The 22365-nt window shown below is 50.8% G+C and overlaps 1 protein-coding gene across 1 annotated transcript in view; it reads right to left on the bottom strand.

Moving 5' to 3' along the window:
• Positions 1–17204, bottom strand: part of Znf341 (zinc finger protein 341) — a 33550-nt gene extending 16346 nt beyond the window's left edge. Inside the window, exons 1-8 of the mRNA XM_048349022.1 lie at positions 17163–17204; positions 10327–10437; positions 8513–8709; positions 7364–7513; positions 4979–5230; positions 4262–4457; positions 2822–2906; positions 241–434 (exon numbers count right to left, since the gene is read on the bottom strand). Of these exons, the coding sequence (XP_048204979.1) occupies positions 241–434; positions 2822–2906; positions 4262–4457; positions 4979–5230; positions 7364–7513; positions 8513–8709; positions 10327–10437; positions 17163–17193 (1216 nt within the window). The 5' untranslated portion in view covers positions 17194–17204. The remainder of the gene's footprint in view (positions 1–240; positions 435–2821; positions 2907–4261; positions 4458–4978; positions 5231–7363; positions 7514–8512; positions 8710–10326; positions 10438–17162) is intronic.
• Between the last annotated feature and the right edge of the window lie 5161 nt (positions 17205–22365).

Here is a 22365-nt window from a genome sequence, read left to right as displayed (position 1 = left end):
ACCCAGGCTGGCTTGGGCATAGAGCTCCACTTTATGGATCAAGTCAATCAAAGCCCAGAGGTCAAGGAGGTTACCCAAGGTGAAACAGCAACAAAACCTGTGAAGCTGGGGCTGAGGTGGCGCTCAGTGACAGAGCAGTTGCCTAGCCTACACAGGCCCTGGGTCCCATTCCATGCACCACAAACCCAATGAGAATGCAGAGAGATATGGGGTAGTATGGTTCCCCTGACTTCTACACACCTGCATTTTCCTCCTCCTCTTGCCTGCTGGGGTTCAAGGCCATGACCTGTACAGTCACAGAGTTTCGAGAAACGGTGCCACCACTACGCCCTGGGGGCCACACCTTGTGGGTCTGCATGTGCTTCTTGACATTGGACTTCTGTGCGAAGGCCCGGCCACATGCGATGCACTGGAAGGGCTTCTCCCCCGTGTGGCTGTGGGGACAAGGCCTGTTAGGATCCTTGCGCAGGAATGGCCCACATATACTGCTGGCCACCACTGTGAGCCCGTGGAGACACACCCTCATGTCTAACCCGACAAACCAGAGGTGGGAAAACCCGGGCTCTTGATCCTATCACTAGTGCCAGAGGCTGACCCTCTCAAGGGCACATCACACTGAGATGTCACCTTTCCTCACCTGGAGATTGTCATCTGAATGAGAAGGCATCCTAGTGTCTGCCAAGTACTGTAGGTACACCATTATTAACTTTCCTCCCTGCAACCCATTTTTTTTTTTTTTGCCAGCCACTAGGACTTGGACTCAGGCCTGGGTACTGTCCCTGAGCTGCTTTTTGCCCAAGGCTAGCATTCTACACTTTTTTTAAATTGTCTTTTTTGTTGGTGGGGGGTAGGGGGCTTGAACTCTGGGCCTGGGTACTCTTCAGCTCAAGGCTAGCACTCTACCACTTGAGCCACAGTGCCGTTTCCAGTGGTTTTTGTTTGTTTGTTTTTCTGGTGGCTAATTGGAGATAAGAGTCTCACGGACTTTCCTGCCCAGGTTGGCTTTGAACCTCCATCCTCAGATCTCAGCCTCCTGACTGGCTAGGATTATAGGAGTGAGACACCAAGCACCCAGCTTCTTGTTTTGTTTTGAGACAAGGTTTCACTATCTAGACCAGGCTGGCCTCAAACTCTAGATCCTCCCACTTCAGATTCCCAATTACTTGAATTGGATTAAAGATATCATCACCACAGCCAGATAATGGACTCTTTCTTTGAGGGGGGAGGTTGCTTGCCCTGGGACTTGAACTTAGGGACTGAGCACTGTCCCTGAGCTTCTTTTGCTCAAGGCTAACACTCTACCACTTGAGCCACAGTGCTACTTCTGGCTTTTTCTGTTTATGTGGTACTGAGGTACTGAACCACAGGCTTCATGCATGCTAGGCAAGCACTCTCCCACTAAGCCACATTCCCAGCCTGTCTTTTCTTTGTTGGTACTGGGGATCAAAACCATGGCATTGTGCTGGCTAGGCAAGCACTTTCCCACTAAACTACATCTCAACCCATAAAACAATGTTACTAAGGTCCAGAGCTATACTATTAAGGCAAAAAGAGTTATTGAAGTTGGTTAACATTAAATTAAAATTTCAATTTTTCAGCTAGGTGGCAGTAGCACAAGCCTGTAATCCTAGCCACTCAGGAAGCTGAGATCTGAGGATTACTTTTAGAAGCCAGCCAGGGCAGGAAAGTCTATATGACTTTTATATGCAACTAACCACCAAAAAGCTGAAAGTGAAACTGTGGCTTAAGTGGTAGAGGACCAGCCTTGAGCTAAAAAGCTAAGAGACAGTTCCCAGGCTCTGAGTTCAAGCCCTAGTAGCAGTACACATCCACACACACATCCACAAAAACCCATTTTTTTTTTTTTTTTTGCCAGTCCTGGGCCTTGGACTCAGGGCCTGAGCACTGTCCCTGGCTTCTTCCTGCTCAAGGCTAGCACTCTGCCACTTGAGCCACAGCGCCGCTTCTGGCCGTTTTCTGTATATGTGGTGCTGGGGAATAGAACCTAGGGCCTCGTGTATCCGAGGCAGGCACTCTTGCCACTAGGCCATATCCCCAGCCCCACAAAAACCCATTTTCAGCAGCACTAGCCACATGGCTGGTAGTGACTACTGGGTCACAGTTGGTGACAGCACCAACCTGAGCACCACCACCTTTACAACAAGTCCTATCTGGGCAGCACCGTTGTTGACCTATGGGTCTCCACCAAGCTGGACTTTGCCCCCCGAGGACACAGCTATGAGGTATCTAATAGTCAGCAGACCAGCTCCAAAAACCAACTTTAAAGAGAATAGCCTCCTTCCATCCTTCAGACTTTCTCAGGCCACAGTCATAAACCTGCTAAAATCATCCCGTGTACCACGAGTTGCCCTGTGACCAGCCCTAGCTCGTCGTGTCACAAGTGTGAACACCAAGGCCCAGACAGGCTCCCTGCATATTCTTGTGACAAGAGAGGTTCTGGCTAGACATGAGTGACCCAAGACTTCCTGGAGCCATCCTGGCGGGGCCAGCCTGTGGACAGCCCTTCTGTAAACCCAGAACCGGGGCAGCCCCTATGTCTGCAAGTATATCACCTGTACCCCACCCCTTTACTCCCCTGTCATGATGGGCAGGCCCCTTTTCCTGATCCTGAGAAAAACTGGGATCTAGTTGGAAAACCAGCCCAATTAGACCACAAGCCTTGCAGGCCCCAAAGAGACAGATGGTCTGGGGCTGAGCAAGGACCTGGCTTCCCCTGCAGGTGGCCTCAGCCAAAGCTGCTCACAACCATGCTTCCCCCTCCCGCCCCCCCCCCCCCCCCCCCCGCCGGCCACCAACACACCTTCGGATGTGCTGCTGCAGGTCAAAGTTCTTGGTGAAAGACTTGTCACAATAGGAGCACTTGAGCTTCTGTGCCTTTGGCTTCCCTGCAGCAGAAAGACAGAGCAGGAGAGGGAGGTGAGGCTGAGGGTGTCTAAGACTGCCTCCTCCCAGGGACCTGGCCCGACAATCCACGGCCTTGTAAATCTACAGCCATCCATGCACAGGGAAAGAGACACAGGTGAGCTGCTTATAGGGCCCTGGAGAAAAACCCAGGACAAGTTCTGAGCCCCTCACAGCCTCCCCCGCCCCAGGATAAAACCCACCCGCTCTGTGATAACCATCAGCATGCTGAGTCCACTGACTCCTGCCCACTTCACCATCCCCTTCATCCAGCTGTGGAAGATGCTTTGCTAATCCTGAAAGCATTCAAGCATGGTCCCACCTCTGGGCCTTTGCACCTGCTGGCTTCCCTTGTCTGGAATACCATCCCTCAGACGACCAAAAAGCTACATCCTTCTCTTCTCCAGATGGCTATGTAGCCTCATTTTCCAGCTTCACTCAAGAAACTCTCAATCACAGTGCTCCATTAACCTGCTTCCTAGAGCAACCTATAAATAAATATGTATTCCTGTCTGCCTCTCCCATTGAACTGAGTACTCAGGGCAAGACAGCATGGGCCAATGCATCAGATGCCCTTGTGCCTGATGTGGAACCTGGTACCCAGACACCAATGCACATCTGTGAAAGGAAGCCCCTGAAAAATTTCCCCAGTTCTCTTCCCTGCTTCTGATACCATCTCCACCCCCACTTAGTCTCTCCAAAAGGGTGATAGACACAGTTACTTGCTGACAGGTAGCCACTCTTCTTTTGCCTTTCATTACAAATCCCCTACAATGTCCCTGGAGAAAACAGATATTTCCCATCTTCCTTTTCAGCTAGGCAGGGTCATGTGACTAAATTCTCACCAATGAGATACAAGCAAAAGTCTCATCCATACAGAGCTGGGGATGGTGTGGCTCAGTGAGCTCCTGCCTAATAAGCACAAGATGCACCTCATACAGAACTTCTAGAAGCTGGGAGGTACTTCTTTACCCTTCCCATGCGCCCCCCTTCTTACTGCCTGGGATATGAGATTGATGACTGTAGCTCCAGCAGCCATCTTGGATGGTGAGGCACCCCGATAAATGAATCCATGTTCTAGGGATAGAGGCATACAAAGACAAAGGAAACATGGATGCCCCGTGACCATGTCACACAGTCCCCAGATTGCCTGCTTCTGGCCTTGTTCTACACAGACTAGAAACAAAATTCTATCCATCTGAAGACGCTATTATCTGAGATTTTCCAATATGAGCAACCAAACGTAACCCCAACCATCATAAAAGGGAAGACCAGAACCACGCAGCCCGTGCACAGGTCCCTGCTGAGGAAGGATGCCTGTGGCAGGCAGGCGGCCCACCTTCTGGGAGTCCACCGGCACCTTTAGCCCGTCGAGGCTTCAGCGTGGGTGGGGAGTCAAAGGTGGCTGCCGTTCCCCCGGTGGTGCTGGTCATGGGGGTGACAGGGCTTGGTCCTTTTGGTTTGAACCCTTGCTTGCCAGGGCTGTACACTGGGGGCGTGGGGTACACTGGGGCCTCCACACATTGGTTTGGCACCTAGAAGGACAACATTGTGAGGCAAAGAGCCCTGGGAAGGATGGGAGAGCTCCCGCCACCCAGGACTCATATTATGGTCCTGGCTGATCTCCATCACTGTTCTACCTTGCCACCCTAAGCCCTCCACCTGGTCAGCCACCCCAAGACACAAGAGCCACAAGCAGTTTTGGAGCCAGGCTGCCTGGGTTCAAATCTTTTCTCTACCACATACCACCTAACTGGCATTGGGTTGTAATTCCTGCATCAGTTTCCACTCTGTAAAACTCCCACACAGGACTGCTGCAAGGGTCACCTGAAGCAGCACAGGAGGAGATTGGAGGGAGCATGGCAGCAGACTGGAAGTGCCCAATAAACACAAGCTGCATAGTTTATAAAATAGGAGACTTTTATGCTAATAATTTGGGGGAGTCCTCTCCCCAAAGGCAGGCATTTCTGACTGATCTAACCTCTACCGGAGAGCAGCTTGTACTTCTGCCACAGCCTCTGCTTCCCCATGGCCGCGCACCTTCCACTCCACTCACCTCCAGGGTGGGGTAGGGCTGCATCCCCAGGGCCTGGATCTCCACTGTTCCACTCCCAGGCAGGGGCGTAGTGGCACTGTATACCTCCACCACGCCATTCCCTCCAGGGTTGGGGCGCCCAGGAGGGCCCAGGCTCTGGGGCGGTGGAGGTGGGGGCTGAGGCGGTGGGGGTGGAGGCAGAGGAGGAGGTGGAGGAGGAGGAGGTGGAGGCTGGGTGAGGTAGCTGGGCACAGAATGCATGTTCAGGCTGCTCTGCAATCAGAAGAGAAATCAAAGCATTAGGGTCGATAGCAGCGCGTTGTATCAGCAGCACAGGACTTCGCCAGTAGCTGGCCTGGATAGCTACACACACATCAGTTCAGAGAAAGGGGGGCTCTGGAGAATTCCAGAGTTGAGGGTGATCGGCTTGATGCTGCTGTCTTCCCTGTGCATGTCAGCACAATCAGCCTGGCATGTGAAGAAAACGGGTAAACAGGATACCTAATGTTGCCATTATATGAAGGGCTGGCTCTTCATAGGTGTCAGAGACCCTGGCTTGATAAGGCTGTTTTATCCACCAGCAACACTGACCACTCTGTCCAGCTCTCCTAGTGCCAACAGTGTGGTTTGCAAAGAGCACCTACTTTCCCTTTGGGCATGTACAATTTTTCTCCTTAGAAAATCTCAGGAAGCCACTATGTGGCATTTATTTATTTGTGCTGTACCCAGGGCTTGAACTCAGGGCTTGGGTTCTCTACCTAAGTTTTTGTGCTCAAGGCTAGCACTCTACTACTTGAGCCACAGCTCCACTTTGGCCTTTTAGTGCTTAAGTGGAGATAGAAGTCTCATGAAGTTTACTGCCCAGGCCACTTCCAAGCATGACCCTTGGATCTCCATCTCCTGGGTAGCTAGGCTTACAGGCATCAGGCTGTTCTTTCATTTTATCTAACAGACCCAAGACATTTTTTTTTTTTTTTTTTTGGCCAGTCCTGGGCCTTGGACTCAGGGCCTGAGCACCTTCCCTGGCTTCTTCCCGCTCAAGGCTAGCACCCTGCCACCTGAGCCACAGCACCCCTTCTGGCCGTTTTCCATATATGTGGTGCTGGGGAATCGAACAGAGAGTTTTACGTGTAGGAGGCAAGCGCTCTTGCCATTAGGCCATATTCCCAGCCCCCAAGGCATTTTTGTCATGAATAAAACAGGAAAACAGGGCTGGGAATATGGCCTAGTGATAAGGTGCTTGCCTCTTTTTTTTTGTTTGTTTGTTTGTTTTGTTTTTTTGGCCAGTCCTAGGCCGTGAACTCAGGGCCTGAGCACTGTCCCTGGCTTCTTTTTTGCTCAAGGCTAGCACTCTGCCACTTGAGCCACAGCGCCACTTCTGGCCATTTTCTGTATATGTGGTGCTGAGGAATCGAACCCAGGGCCTCATGTATATGAGGCAAGCACTCTTGCCACTAGGCCATATCCCCAGCCCAGGTGCTTGCCTCGTATACATGAAGCCCTGGGTTCAATTCCTCAGCCCCACACATATAGAAAAAGCTGGAAGTAGCACTGTGGCTCAAGTGGTAAAGTGCTGGCCTTGAGCAAAAGAAGCTCAGGGACAGTGCCCAGGCCTGGAGTTCAAGCCCCAGGACTGGCAAAAAAACAACAGGAGTTTCTGAGCACTTGTGGCTCATCCTGATAAACCTAGTTGATTACAAGAGGCTGAGGTCTGAGGATCCTGAGATCTGAGGATCCTGGTTATAGATAGCCAGGGCAAGATAGTCCATGAGATTCTTATCTCCAATCAGTAAAAAGCTAGTAGTAGACATACTGTTCACATGGTAGAGTGCCAGCTGAGCAAAAAAAGCCAATGAAGAGTACAGGACCCTTGAGTTCAAGCCAAAAGAAAAAAGACTAAGACAGGAGTTAAAATATTGGACAATGGCTGTGAACCCCAATATAGCAGCTTCCTCCCTATAGCAGGAACAGCCTAAGAAAAGGTGGAGAGTCACCCGTCGGTGTGGGAAAGCTGAGACTAAGAGCCCTTTTTCTACAAGATTCTTCTTCTTTTTTTTTTTTTTTTTTTTTTGGTCAGTTGGGCACTGTCTCTGAGCTTTTGTGCTCAAGGCTGGTGCTCTACCACTTTGAGCCACACCTGCACTTCCGTTTTCAGGTGGTAAATTGGAGATAAGAAGCTCATGAACTTTCCTGCCCAGGCTGGCTTTGAACTGCGATCTCCAGATCTCCATCTCCTGAGTAGGTATGATTATAGTCATGAGCTGCCAGTGCCTGGCTTCTACAAGATTCTTAATCTGCAGAAGTTAATATGCAGGCCTGGGATCAAGACAATGTGAGATTTTCCCAGCTCATACAAGGCCAGAACCACAAGGAAAAGACCCCGTGAGAAGCCCACTGCCTCCTTACCTGCACAGGTGGGGGCCCCTGGGGCATGGGTTGGTCCAGGGATGTGAAGGCTGACATGGCGGACATGAGCACATCATCGCTCACCAAGATGTTCCCTTGCACCAGGGTCTGGATCAGTGGGGACGGGGGCACTGTGATATATGTGGAGATCTAAATAGCAAAACGTAGAGACACACCTGAGGCTCTGACAGGAAGCTGAGGGAACTGTGCAAATGCCCAAGCTAGGTCTGTGGGTCCCCAGAAACTAGGGCCCACTGCAACCTTTGCTGATCCTTGCTTTGACCCTAGGCAAGCCACCTACCCTCTCTGAGTCCTCATTAAGTCATCTACCAAATGAGGAGAATGAGTAACACCTCTCTGAAAAGCATACACCTTGGGATCCAGATACAATGCTTCCTGCTTTTTACTCTAGGCAAACACTAACACATTTACTGGAATTCCACTCTTGGAATAACTACAAACAACCTAAATGTCCATCTATAGAGAAGAATAGATTTAAAATAGTGTGGGCTGGGATATAGCTCAGTGGTCAAGTGCTTGCCTAGCAGGTACAACGCTCTGAGTTTGATACCCAGTACCACAAAAAATAAAATAATGCATAAAGCCAGGGTTGGGTTGGGTGATAGTGACTCACACCTGTGCTCCTCATACCTGAGGATTGTGGAGTGTTTTTTGTTTGTTTGTTTTGCCAGTCCTGGGGCTTGAACTCAAGGCCTGGGCACTATCCCTGAGCTTCTTTTGTTCGAGGCTAGCACTCTACCACTTGAGCCACAGCGCCCTTCCAGCCTTTTCTGTTTATGTGGCACTGAGGAATTAAACCCAGGGCTTCGTGCATGCTAGGCAAGCACTCTACCACTAAGCCACATTCCCAGTCCAGGGATTATGGTTTTTGGAGCCAGAAAGGGCAGACAAATCCAAGAGACTCTTATCTCCAATTAACTAGTTAAAAGTCAAAAGTATAGGTGTGGCTCAAGTGGTAGAACACCAGCCTTGAGGGAAAAAGCCAAGGAAGAACACAAGGCCTTAGTACTGACACTGACCCTCCCCCACATACACACACATACACACAAGCACGCATGCAGGCACGCAGGCATGCACACACACTCACAAGACCTGCTGAAGGACTGAATAAAGAAACAATGAATATACCTGGCGATTGGCCGGAGGTGGCACCTGCTGGACAGTGGCTGGTGCTGCTGAGGGCGTGTAGATGCTGTTGGTGGCCAGGGAGACCGTAGCCAGGGCAGGGGCATTCCCCTGACACTGTTCCCGCTTGTGGGTCATAAACGCCGGCAGCGAGTTGAATTGCTTCTTACACTTCCCGCAGAGAAAGACATCCTCATCATCTAGGGGCCAGACCCGGGGGTGGGGGTGGGGGCCAGTGCCAAGGGGCCACAACAGCGCAGCAAGAAAAAGCAAGAGTAAGTCAGGAGGCATCACCATGTGGACCAGGAGGCTGTGGCTGACTTGGAGAGCAGCAAATCAAAGGCTACCCATGACCAGACATGCCTGTGTCCAACATCAACCTCAGGGTTCCCACAGCACCTGCAAGGGGTTTGCTTTCCAGTTGAGAAATTCAGAACCTTTATCCTGCCTGAATTTATTCATCAGCCACCAGTGGATCTCATGATCACACTTCCCCATGCTCAGCTGCCTGCACTCTCAGACCAACTGATTCTGCAAAGTCCCCCTCTTCCAGGAAGTCTTCGGAAAACTTGCAGCCACAATTTCTACTTGTGTTCCACTTCTCATATCAGTTTTCTTTCTTTCTTTCTTTCTTTTTTGCCAGTCCTGGGCCTTGAACTCAGGGCTTGAGCACTGTCCCTGGCTTCTTTTTGCTCAAGGATAGCACTCTGCCACTTGAGCCACAGCGCCACCTCTGGCCATTTTCTATATATGTGGTGCTGGGGAATCGAACCCAGGGCTTCATGTATATGAGTCAAGCACTCTTGTCACTAGGCCATATTCCAAGCCCGTCATATCAGTTTTCTCAGCCCTATCAAACTATCATCCACTTAGGAAAGGAAACGTGTCTTATTTATCATCATAGCTGTGACACCTCTTGAGCAAGAAGGCCTCAATGGACATCAGTTGAGTGAATGAAAAGCTAATTGAAGCTGGGCTCCATGACTCATGCCTGCAATCCTAGCTACTCAGGAGGCTATCTGAGTGTCTCTGTTGTAAGCCAGTCCAGATGGTAAAATCTGTGAGATTCTTATCTCTAGTTAACCACCAAAATGCCAGAAGCGGAGCTGTTGTTCAAGTAGTAGAGTGCTAGCCTTGACCAAAAAAATAAAAAAAAAAGCTCAGGGACAGTGCCCAGTGTCCACCCTGAGTTCAGGCCCAGTACCAACACACACACACACACACACACACACACACACGATTAAAAAAATAGGATGGCTAGGTGCTAGTGGCTCACAGCTGTAATCTTAGATACTCAAGAGACTTGGATCTGACAATCAGATCTGGTTCAAAGCCAGCTTAGGCAAGAAAGTCCTTAAGACTCTAATCTTTAACCACCAAAATGGAAATGGAGTTGTAGCTCAAGTGGTAGAGCCCTAGCCTTGAGCAAAGAAGCTCAGGGACAGCACCCAGGCCCTACATAGTTCAAGCCCCAGGACTGGCACCAAAAAAAAAAAAAAAAAAAAAAAGGATGCATAATTGACCACAGAGACTCAAACAGGGATTTCAAAACAAGCCCTCTTGTCTCAGGGGTTGTTCTCTCTGTAAAAGGGAGGCTGAGAAATGACTTTGGGGTTCCTGTCATTCCCATATCATGGTACCAGCTTCCTACCAGCTCCCTTGGGTGGGGCGGGGGGGGGGGGCGTTCTTAGAGCTAAGTAGAAAAGGGCAGGAGTCTAAATATCCAGGCTGGGAGAAAGGACACCTGGGGTCCCTCTCACTCCCCCATGATCTCCACCTGTTTCCTCTGCTGATGAACAGTGCAGATACATACTCACCCAAGGGCTGGATGGCAGGGGGGGCATTGACACTTTGGCCTGTTGGATCAGGGACTGCTCCTTGGCCATCCAATAATGACTGCACAGCCAGAACAGTCTGATTGTCCATTCCTGAAACAGAAAACACAGGTCAGGGAGTGGTTCAAATAGCAGAGAAACTGCCCAGAGAGTTCAAACCCCAGTACTGCCACAAAGTAAAAAAGGCAACACAGCCTCTGGAAGCTGGGCCCAGCACCTGCTCTGACTTCACCTGTACCAGCCAGATCTACCACCGAGTTACCTGGGTGAGGATGAAATTCTCCCCCTATTTTAGTGTTAACAGATCCCAGGATTGAGGCTGGAAACACAGTCTGGGAATAAAGATTAAACTCCCCAGCCTCTTGTGCAGCTAGGAAAGGACCATATGCAGGCACGGGTACTCCAAGGTGGTATAGGCAGCTTCCATCTCCCATTCTGCTTCAGAACAGAAACATAGAACTCCACTCAGAGCCACAAGGGCAAAAGCCCCAAAGCAGCCGGTCACCAGTGGCTCACTCCAGTAATCCCAGCTACTCAGGAGGCTGAGGTCTGAGGATTGCAGTTTGAAGCCAGCCCAGTCAGGAAAGTCTGTAAGACTCTTGTCTCCAATTAAGTATCAAAAAGAAGTAGAGCTGTGGCTTAAGTAGTAAGTGCTAGCTTTGAGTAGAAGGGTCAAAGAAAGTGCCCAAGCTCCCAGGACTGGCACAAAAATGTAAATAAATAAGCAAGCAAGCAAGCAAGCAAGCAAGAAAGGGGCTGGGAATATGGCCTAGTGGCAAGAGTGCTTGCCTCATATACATGAAGCCCAAGGTTCGATTCCCCAGCACCACATATATGGAAAAAAAGCCGGAAGTGGCACTGTGGCTCAAGTGGCAGAGTGCTAGCCTTGAGCAAAAAGAAGCCAGGGACAGTGCTCAAGTCCTGAGTCCAAGGCCCAGGACTGGCAAAAAGAAAGAAAGAAAGAAAGAAGGGTTACCAGCTCAGCTCAGTGGCCCAACATGTGCTTAGTCTACATGAGGCCCTAGGTTCATATCCAGCAACCCCAGCCACTAACACCCCCTCCCCCAAATAAAACCCCTGAGCCTGAGGGGTTCCCAGTCTGCCTTCCTGTGAACTTTCCCATGTTTTATTTTTATTTTTTTCCCAGTCCTGGGGCTTGACCTCAGGGCCTGAGCACTGTCCTTGGCTTCTTTTTGCTCAAAGCTAGAACTCTACCACTTGAGCCACAGCACCACTTCCGGCTTTTTTCTATATATGTGGTGCTGAGGAATGGAACCCAGGGTTTCATGAGCACTCTACCATTAGGTCATATTCCCAGCCCTGAACTTTCCTGTGAAAGAGAATCTTCCGGCCTCTTCAAGCCACTGCCAGATTGAACCATTACTTACTCGTGGCCGCCTCTACTCCAAGTCACACAACCCCTCCAGACATGATGCGCCCTACGTCTTCCTTACCCACACCCTGAGGCTCACGGTGTGCTCCCTTCAACATCCAGTGTATGAAGGTTGTCTGTGTCCTCCATCTTTGCTGGGAAACTTCCAACCTTTCCCCATCTACTCCAGTGGAACTTAAGCCCCCACCTTCTACCAATGACCACCTGATGGCATCAATATACCACAAAACACACGCTTCTTGGCTTCAGGTGCATCTTGCCTGGGTCTCCTCCATCGTGCCGGGCCTGTAATCGCTCCTCCTGTCTCCCTCCTAAAGCTTCTATATAGAAGGATTGCTCTGTCTGAACTCTTCCCTCTCGCCCTCCTGCAAGAGGGCATCCCTGGTAAGACCAATATTGAGAGCTTCAACCTGAGGTTCATGCTTCCCTGAACATACATAAACCCATGTTTTAGTATCTGGGTGTGAATCTATACATGAATGCATATAGAATTTTTATTTGTAATAGTGAACCCCCTCTCCCAACAATTCAGAGAGCCCTCAGTGGGTAAATAGCTAAAGAATGCAACACCTACACTGTGGAAGGTTCAGCAATAAAAAGAAGCAAATTACAACTTGAATGAACATCCAGGGAGCTGTGGAAGTTGCAAAATGTGAGTCTCAAAGGCTATAGGCTTAGACAGATGCTGGTGGCTCACATCTACAGTCTTAGCTACTCAGAAGACTGGGATCTGAGGATCACAGTTCAAAGCCAGCCAAAGCAGAAAAGTCTATGAGACTCTTGCTCCAATTAACCAGTAAAAAGCCATTTCTGGAGGTGTGGCTCAAGTAATAATAGAGCAAATAAATAACCTAAGAAGGCAAGGTCCTGAGTGCAAGCTCCAATACTGGTACAAAAAAACAACAACAACAAAAAAAAAGGATTTATACTTTAGGATTCTACTGTCAAACTCTTGAAAAAAGTTGTTTCTTGGGCTGGGAATGTAGCTTAGTGATAGAATGCTTTGCCTAGCATGCACAAAGCCCTGGGTTCAATTCCTCAGTACTACATAAACAGAAAAAGCCAGAAGTGGCGCTGTGGCTCAAGAGGTAGAGTGCTAGCCTTGGAACAGTGCTCAGGGCCTCATATGTGGTACTCCACCACTAACAGTATGTCTCCAGCCCCCTCCCTTCTTTTTGTTGTTGTTGCTTGTCCCAGAACTTGAACTCGGGGCCTGGATGCTGTCTCTGACCCTCTTTGTGCTCAGCGTCTGCCACTTGAGCCACAGCATCATGGCTTTTTCTGAGTAGTTTACTGGAGATAAGAGTCTCATGGACTTCCTAGGCAAGGCTGGCTTCCAACAGTGATCCTCAGATCTCAGCTTCCTGAGTAGCTAGGATTACAGGTGTGAGCCATCAGTGCCCAGTACCAGCCCCTTTTTGTGTTGGTTATTTTTCAGGTAGTTGTCTAGGACAAGTTGGGCTGAGATCCTACTTGTGCTGCCCAGGGTGGCTAGAAATGGCAAGTGCTTGCCTCTGAGCTGAGCCACCATGCTCCCCCTAACTGGGATGACAGGAACACACCACTGTACCAGACATTGAGATCATCTTACAAACTTCTTTTTTGCCCCAGCTGGTCTTGAATCACTGTCTCCCAATCTTTGTCTCCCAAGTAGCTAGGATCACAGGCCGGTGTCACTTCACTCCCCAACTCAAAATTCTAAACAAAGTACAGGTTCACAGTCTCCAGGAGCCTGGGATATGGGAGAAGGGGAAGAAAGAATTGGAGCTAAGCCATGTTGACAGGAAGAGAGTGTTACAAGGTATTGGGCCTGGGAGAAACTGAAGAAGGGTTCTTGGGATCACTCTATTATTTTTCTTTTTTTCTTTAACTCAGAGACCTCACACTCACTTGGCTTGCTTGACTAGTACTTTACCTTTGGATCATTCCTCCAGCTTAGTTTTTTGCTGGTTAATTGGGGATGGTGTCTCTTGGACTTTTCCACTGATGCAGACTTAGAACTGTGTTCTTCCAGACTGCAGCTTCCTGAGTATCTATGGTTATAGGCATAAGCCACCAGTGCCCAGCTTCTATTATTTCTTATGACTTTTGCACATCATGACACTCCCCTTTATTCAAATGAGGGACTGAAGACACACCCCTTTACTCAAATGAGGCACCCAAGAGTTTCGGCCATTCAGTCAAAGGAAGAATGCAAGTTTGGGCTGGGAATCTGTCCGTCTGTCCCTCCATCCATCAGTCACATGTCTGTCCTTCACACGTCGATCAAATTCTGGGACATGTCCGTCGCATGTTGGTCACATGTCTGTCACATGACCATCATGTGATGGTCAAATTCTGGCACATGTCCATCGCATGTCCATTGTATGTTGGTCATGTGTCTGTAACATGTCCATCACGTCTGTCACACGCCCATCACATGGATGTTACATGTCCATCGCTTGTCAGCTACATGACTGTCACGTTGGTCACATGGTGTCGCATGTTCGTCCATCCTTCCATCACGTCCGTCTGTCACATGTCTGTCCATCACATGTCCTTCCGTCACATGTCTGTCCATCATATGTCTGTCCATTCATCCTGGGCTGAAGCTCAGAGGAGCCTTGAATCCGGAAGTGGGCTGCCTCTTTTTGTTTGTTTGTTTTGTTTGTTTGCCAGTCCTGGGCCTTGAACTCAGTGCCTGAGCACTGTCCCTGGCTTCATTTTGCTCAAAGCTAACACTCTGCCACTTGAGCCACAGTGCCCCTTCTGGCCATTTTCTACATATGTGGTGCTGAGGAATCAAACCCAGGGCTTCATGTATACGAAGCAAGCACTCTTGCCACTAGGCCATATTCCCAGCCCATCTATTAGTTCTTATGATGGTCTGCTTAGTGAGATTCCTAAAACAAAATTCAAAGTAAAACACCAACTATCTAAAACTGTCACCATCATTGTCATCCCTCGCCCTCATGTGTATTCCTTTCAAACACAGCCCTGAGAGGCACTCCATTGTTCTTCCTCACCTTATTCCTCCCCCTTCCATGTCTAGACCTTTGGCAAATCTAGGTTACTCTGCTTCCCAAATATGTCTGAAATCTCTTTCATCCTCTCTGATGTCCTTTAGCTGAGGCCAAGATCAGTTCTCAGCAGGAAAACCAGGTCAGGCTCCTCAACTCATCTCCTGGCTGTCAGGCTGGCCCCCTCTAGTATGTTTCTGAAGCAACCCAGGGGGTCAGGGAACTTTATCAAACATAGATCCGATTATGTGGTCCCCTGCTGGAAACCTTTTCTTATCTCCCACACTGATCCCAAGATAAAGTTCAGAGCTTCATCCACACAGCAGAGGCCTCCGCATGTGGGAGACTGGTCCCCACATGAACTTCTGTGAATCTCCAGAGATCAGGTGCTCCCAGAGCTTTGCAAATGCCATTCCCTCTGCCTGGGCCCTTCTCTCCTGGATCTCCAGTCCTGCTGCCCTTCCCTCAACAAGCAGGCATCATAATGTCCTAGGAAACTGACTACCCTTTTATTTGTTTGTGGTGCTGGGGATGGAACTCCGGGCCCAGGTATACTAAGCATGTACTCAAAACACTGAACATCTCCAGCTGATTTCTCTTTTAATTTCAGTTAACTCATTACAGGGACATACTCTTGCAATAACTATTCAACCATGCAACCTAAAGAGAAAGTAGGCGCTGGGAAAGTCCCCCACTCACCACCACTCTGACCCTCCACATGCCTCGGTCTCTGCAGCTTATCCCCTTATTTTCTTCACAGCACACCACCAGCTGTGGTCATCTTCATCTGCTTTCTCTACAATTGTTGGTTGCATAATTTCTCTCTCTCTCAGTAGAGAGGTCCCTGTATCTTGCTAAGAGTTGATAAGGAACCCTTGTAGGTGGGAGCCACTCTGATCCTCCAAGAAAACAAAATGGCTAAGATTTTTTTTTTTTTGCCAGTCCTGGGCTTGGACTCAGGGCATGAGCACTGTCCCTGGCTTCTTTTTGCTCAAGGCTAGCACTCTGCCACTTGAGCCACAGCGCCACCTCTGGCCATTTTCTATATATGTGGTGCTGGGGAATTGAACCCTGGGCTTCATGTGTTAGGAGGCAAGCACTCTTGCCACTAGGCCATATTCCCAGCCCCTGACTAAGACTTTTCTTTGTCAGTAGTGGGGTTTGAACTCAGGGCCTGGGTGCTGTCCCTGCGGTCTTCTGCTCAAGGCGAGTGCTCTCCCACTTTGAGCCACCGCACCACTTCCTGGTGTGTCTGGTGGTGTGTTAGAAGACTTTTCAGCGCGGGCTACCTTGGAACTGTGATCCTCAGATCCCAGCTTCCTGGGCGGCGAGGATCACAGGCGTGAGCCCCCGGGTGCCAGGCACCCCACGAGATCTCTTTGGGGACTGCAGGAACCCAAATCGGCCAGCGCAGCCCACTGGCACCGGGCACCCTCGCTGCACACCGGGGCCAGCACAATCCTCCACGAACATGTGTCCCCCACCCCACGTCCCGGCAAGTGCTCGAGGTTCGCTGCCGTCTCCCGGAGTCTAGCAGATCCCAGCACGCAGTCCACACCCGGTGCTCGCTGGCTCGGATCTGAGCGCCCCGTGTCCCGGCCGGGCACGAGCGGCATCTTCTGGCTCAGGGTTTAGAACCGATGCCCGGGGCGGGTGCCCGAGGCGGGCACGCTCGGGTCCCCGGGCCCCGCGCCAGGAGGGCACTTCGGCGGAGCCTCTCTCCGGGTGACTTAAGAGACTACATCCAGCAGGAGGCACACGGCGTGCTTCAGAGAAGCTTCCCGGGGTGAGGGCGCCAGGTTCGGCGGAACAGGCCGCCCCGACCTCCGGGACCCGCAGCGGCTCCAGCGCGCAGGGCCGAGGCCGCCGTCCCGTCCGCCCGCTCGCCGCCAGCGCCCGGGTCGGGCTGTTCCCGGAGGGATCACCCTCCCACCCGGCCGCCCCCAGGTCCCCGGCTGTTCCGGCCCGGCGTCCCCATCCCCGCTGGGCTGCCCTCCCCCACCCCCGGCTGTCCCTCGCCCAGGGTCTCCGCCAACAGCCTCTACCCCCCAGCTGTTCCGGGTCCCAGGCCCGGCCCCAACTCCCGCCGCCGCCCGGCCTGCACTCCGGGCTGTTCCGAGCCCGGGCCCCACCCCCAGCCTCCACACCCCGGCTCATCCCGGTCGGGTGTCCCCCAGCGAACAGCCTCAACCCTCCGGCTGTTCTGGGCCCTGCACCCCCACCCTCGGCCTCCGCTCCCCGGCTGTTCCGAGCCTCGATGATCACCCCCCCGGGCCTCCGCTCCCCGGCTGTTCCCGCCCCGCGGCTGTTCCACCCCGGCGCCCTCCGCCCCGCGGCCGCCGCTCGGCCTGAGCCCGGAGCTGCGAGGGCGCGGCGGGAGGGGGCGCCACGCGGAACAGCCGCCGCCCCGGCCCCGCCGCGCTCACCCTCCAGGGCCTCGAAAATCGCCTGCGCCATCTTGGAGCCGCCGCCGCCGCCGTCGCGGGAGCCCAAGTGGGGCGACGCGAGCATTGTGGGAGCCGCGACGGCGAGGCCGGGGCCGCCAGAGGGCGCTCGGGAGCTGCCGTCGCCGCCGCGCCCCCCCCCCCCCCCCCCGCCCCTGAAACAGCCGCAGTTCGCGGGACCCCTCTCCTCTACTCCCGGGCTCCCTGGGACCCGCACCCCGGCGCTCAAGGCCTCCAGCTCCAGACCCACACCGGCCTCACCTCGCAGGACCCGACCCCGAACTCTGCCACAGATTCCCACTCCCACTGCACGTGACACACCGCACCCCACCCCGCAGCACGGTCCCTGCCGCACCCCGATTTCTCAATTTCAATCCCGACCTCACCCGCACCCCACCCAGCTGTCACTAGGATCCCAGCTGTGCCACCCCCCTCACGTGACTGTGACTCCCATCTCTTGGATTTCCCCCTGCTTCTGGTTTACCTCCCAGTTCCACCATTTTTTGGGGGGTCTCCATTTCTTCTCCTTGAGTTTCTGGGGTACCATCTCTGTCACTAATAAAAACCCTAATATCCAACACAGCCACCACCACCACCCAGCCTTTTGGGGGGACCTTCAAGCTCTCCCTCCATTTGTGCCCTGCCCCGATCCACATATTCCCTTATTCATCTTTAGTCAGGTGCTATGAGTAGAAATTGAATGTCCTCTCCACTGAGGAGCTGGGGAAGAAGACATGCAATCTCTTAAGATACCATTGATTGATTGGTTGGTTGATTGTCAGTCCTGGGACTTGACCTCAGGGCCTGGGCACTGTCCCTGAGCTTCTTTTGCTCAAGGCTAGCCCTCTGCCATTTGAGGTATAGTGCCACTTCCTGCTTTTTGGTAGTTTATTGGAGATAAGAGTTGTGAGGAAAATGGAGGAAAAAGGAATAGGTCAAACTTGATTCTCAACAGGCTAGGACTGTTTATTGCCAGCGAGGGGCACCCTCTCTCGGGTATGGAGGTTGTGCCAGGGGGTGGATTTGGGACTGGGCTTATATGGGGTCTGAGCAAGGAGGCAGAGGTTAATGAGAAAGCCACTAGATCTGGAGAGTTGGGGGCTTTCCAGTTAGGCCCACAGTGGCCCACAGTGGAATGTTTACATCTAGGCTTAGGTGGATTTCCCTGCCTGCATGTCAAGCATATCCATGCCTGCATGGGGTTTTGCCTGGTGTCTGTTTGTGCCTGAGATAATAGGGTGGGGGTCAAGCCTTCATATTCCATCTTCAGGTACATAAAACAATTGGGCCAAGAGGGGAGAGGCAAGTCCTTCATATAGGGTCTTTGCATGCATAAAAAGACTGGGCTGGAAGAGGAGACCGGGAAAGAGGTCAGACCCTTCTTTGGAAATTCTATATCCTGTCGTGTTGGGGATTTATTGTCTGAACTGTTCTGTTTGGAATCTATGGTGCAAACAGTCCCATTTGGGGTTTTATGGTAGGAGTATCTTCCTGATGCTGGTGGTCCTGCACTTTCAGATAAGGTCAGGGGTGAAGTTCTCCTGAGAACCTGGAGGCATCCCCAGGGGAAGGTTGTCAGTGGGCCATGGGAACAACATGGAGCTATGAGAACAAAGCATATTCCCAGCATTTGAAACCCTGAAGGGCTATAAAAAGTTGAGGGACATTGTAATCTTTTCTGGCTACTTCCTGGTGACATGGGTCCGAGGTCTTTAGGTCCAGGTCTGCACTGAGGCCTCTGATTGCCTGCAGTAATAGGATGGCACTTGACTTCCTCCCAGATAGTGTTCTGAGTGAGGGATATTATTGCATTAAAGAGAAACTTTGAAAACAGTTAAGAAATCAGGGTCCAAGAATGAGGAGTAAGAGGATGAGTGTTGAAGGTCCTAATAGAGGGGCCAGCCAGGGTGACCATTGTGAGAGGGGATCCCACCAGGATGTCCTCTGGATGATTTCCAGCATCTTTTGAGATGTTCCTGCAACTGAGTTGAGATCAGACAAAAGGCTGCTGACAAGGTGGCAGGGCCAGTTTATATGAATGACACAGAAGAACACACCCTGCTCACAAGCCAGAAAATTTCCATTTGAAGCATAAACCCAGTTGTATCCCATTATAGGGAAAGAGGAATTTCCATAAAACTGGACTAGGGGCAGAAAGAGTGTCTAGGGTGTCTGGCAATTGGATAGGGGAGCACATGGTGGACTAGTTAAGAATAACCAGGACTTGCCCTTTACCCTCTGAGAGAGAAGCTGCCACCTGGATAAGGTGCAGACGCCATGGTGCTCCCTCTCCCGTGGGAGATATGGCCCCACTAATAAACCTCCTGAGCGAATGCTTCCCTACATCCAACAGCAGCAAATTTGCCTTCACACCCAGGAATTTTGCAGGCAACCCAGAAGGAGGTGTGACAATCTATCCAGGGGACTCTGAGATGCCACTACAGCCTCACCCAGATCCAACCCATCTCTCCTGCCTGCCTCCATCACACATGACTAATGAAGCCCACTGATTCAGGATGGAAGACACAGCCACTTCGGATCTGCTGAAGCGGAGACTTTTACATTGTCTTGCCCTCTTGATTGTTAATTCATTTGTGTTCTCTTCCACCTGCCAGTAAGGTTAAAAGATGATTTGATTTGGGCTGGGGATATAGCCTAGTGGCAAGAGTGCCTGCCTCGGATACACGAGGCCCTAGGTTCGATTCCCCAGCACCACATATACAGAAAACGGCCAGAAGCGGCGCTGTGGCTCAAGTGGCAGAGTGCTAGCCTTGAGCGGGAAGAAGCCAGGGACAGTGCTCAGGCCCTGAGTCCAAGGCCCAGGACTGGCCAAAAAAAAAAAAAAAAAGATGATTTGATTTGATGGCACATGGATCTCATTCAGTCTGCTGTTCTCTAAATGTTACATCAGAACTCTGACAAGTACTTGTTGGTCAATTCTCAACAAGTTACAGATAAGCTCTACTCCTATTGTTCTCCTTGTTGCTTTAATTGGAAATAAAAAGGGCTTTATGGCTAAGACTCTTTGGATTGCTGTTCAAAGCCAGCCCGGGCAGAAAAAAATATCCCTCTAAAACTCCATCTCCCAACTAGCCAGCAAAGAGCCAGACTGGAAGCTTGGCTCAAGAGAACCAGCCAAATGTTGAAAGCAGCACCGTGGCTCAAGTGGTAGAGCACTAGCCTCAAGAAGAAGTGCTCAGGGACAGTGCCCAGGCCTTGAGTTGAAACCCTGTGAATGCCAACTGGGACAAGCTATCCGATCAATGAGCACCTAGACCTCCAGGACGAGGTCAATCCTGACAACGAGGAACCATGGAGAGGAGTAAGAGGAGATGAAGTCTCATCTTAAATGGAGTCAATTTAAACTTGCCCTTTCAAAATTAATCAGAGCCGGGAGATCAAGAGGAATAGTTGTTTACCCACCTAATGTCCATACCTGTCCATTTTCCATCTGGACGGAAACTTGCATTCTTGCCTTTGTTACTTGCTATTTGTGTGTGTGTGTGTGTGTGTGTGTATATATATATATATATATATATATATATATATATATATATATATATATATATTATATATCCTCCCAACCAATCAACTATCCCTAAACACTTCCTTCCTGCTCCCAGGCCAGTTATTCCTCCTTCCTTGTAATGAGCCACAATTGGGTTTATGTTCCAAATGGAACTTTTCCGGCTTGTGCCAAGGGTGTGTCCTCCCATGTCGTTCATGTTAACTGGTCCTGTTAACTTGTCAGCCTTTTGCCTGACCTTTTTAAAAGTCTCTTTTAACAGGATAACATCCCTCACTGAGGATGCCACCTGGGAACTTGCAGTTCAAGGCCATCCTCTTACTACACTGCTGTGCCCAGCACAGATCAGGACCCTGAAGACCCCAGCCCCAGAGACTCCTTGATGTGCTCAAGCTGCAGGAGGTAGCCAGAGAAGACCATGACATCCATTGGCCCTGATAACCATTCTCATGGAAATGATGAGGACTTTTACTAACCAAACTAGATGGTACCAGGTCAAATGACCAATCAGGGACCCTTGACTACTTCGCCCCTTTTCAGCAGGAAGTAGTTCCAGAAGAGACAACCTCCGCCCATACTCCCAGCCTGGTACCCCTCCTCTGTTATTAATAAACAACAAATGGGGGAATGTTAGCATTTCCCTCGCCTCAGGTCCTCAGCTCCTCCCACTAGTCCCCAGATCCACCCATACCTAATGAGCCACTCCTACTCGCTAGTAACTATTTCCCCTTTACCCCAGAGAAGCTGCCACCTGGATAAGGTGCAGACGCCATGGTGCTCCCTCTCCCATGGGAGATATGGCCCCACTAATAAACCTCCTTATGAACCTTCAAAAAAAAAAAAAAAAAGAATAACCAGGGCTGGGAACATGGGCCTAGTGGCAAGAGTGCTGGCCTCATATACATGAAGCCCTGGGTTCTATTCCTCAGTACCACATGTATAGAAAAGGCCAGAAGAGGCGCTGTGGCTCAAGTGTCAGAGTGCTAGCCTTGAGAAAAAGAAGCCAAAGACAGTGTTCAGGCCCTGAGTTCAAGCCCGAGGACTGGCAAAAAATAAAAAAGAATAACCAGTCAGAAGCTAGGGCTGGATTGGAGTGGTTAAGGGCCCCGAGAGAGACTTTGGTCATTTCCTGTAACTGAACTATAGATATGTGGGTTATAGCTGTCTGGGCTATATAGTACATATGGGAGACCCAGGAAAGTGCCAAGGCAAACTATCCCGAGTCCAAGATTCACTATAAATAGAAATAGCAGTTAGCAAAGGCAAGAATTTAAGTTCCTGTCCAGTTAGAAGGTAGACAGGTATGGACATTAGATAGGCATGATTATTAAATATTTTCTTTTGATCTCCCAGCTCTGGTTAATTTTGAAAGGGTAAACACAAAGTGACCCATTTAGGATGAGGTGCCATCCCTTCTTTTCTGCCTCTGGGTAGGTAGACTCTCATCACCAGGACAAGCTATGTCCTGGGGCTGGGGGGGGGGTGCTCTTCTTCTTAGGGGGTTCCCTTTCGTCAGTCACAGGGCTTGAACTCTGCCTGAGCACTGTCCCTGAGGTCTTTTGCTCAAGGCTAGCACTCTGCCACTTTGAGCCACAGCACCACTTCCAGAATTCTGCTGGTTATTAGAGATAAGAGTCTCACAGGGACTTTTCTGTTTGA

The sequence above is a fragment of the Perognathus longimembris genome, chromosome 6, assembly GCF_023159225.1.
Source record: "Perognathus longimembris pacificus isolate PPM17 chromosome 6, ASM2315922v1, whole genome shotgun sequence".
Taxonomy (NCBI): domain Eukaryota; kingdom Metazoa; phylum Chordata; class Mammalia; order Rodentia; family Heteromyidae; genus Perognathus; species Perognathus longimembris.
This window is presented reverse-complemented; position numbering and strand designations above follow the sequence as displayed.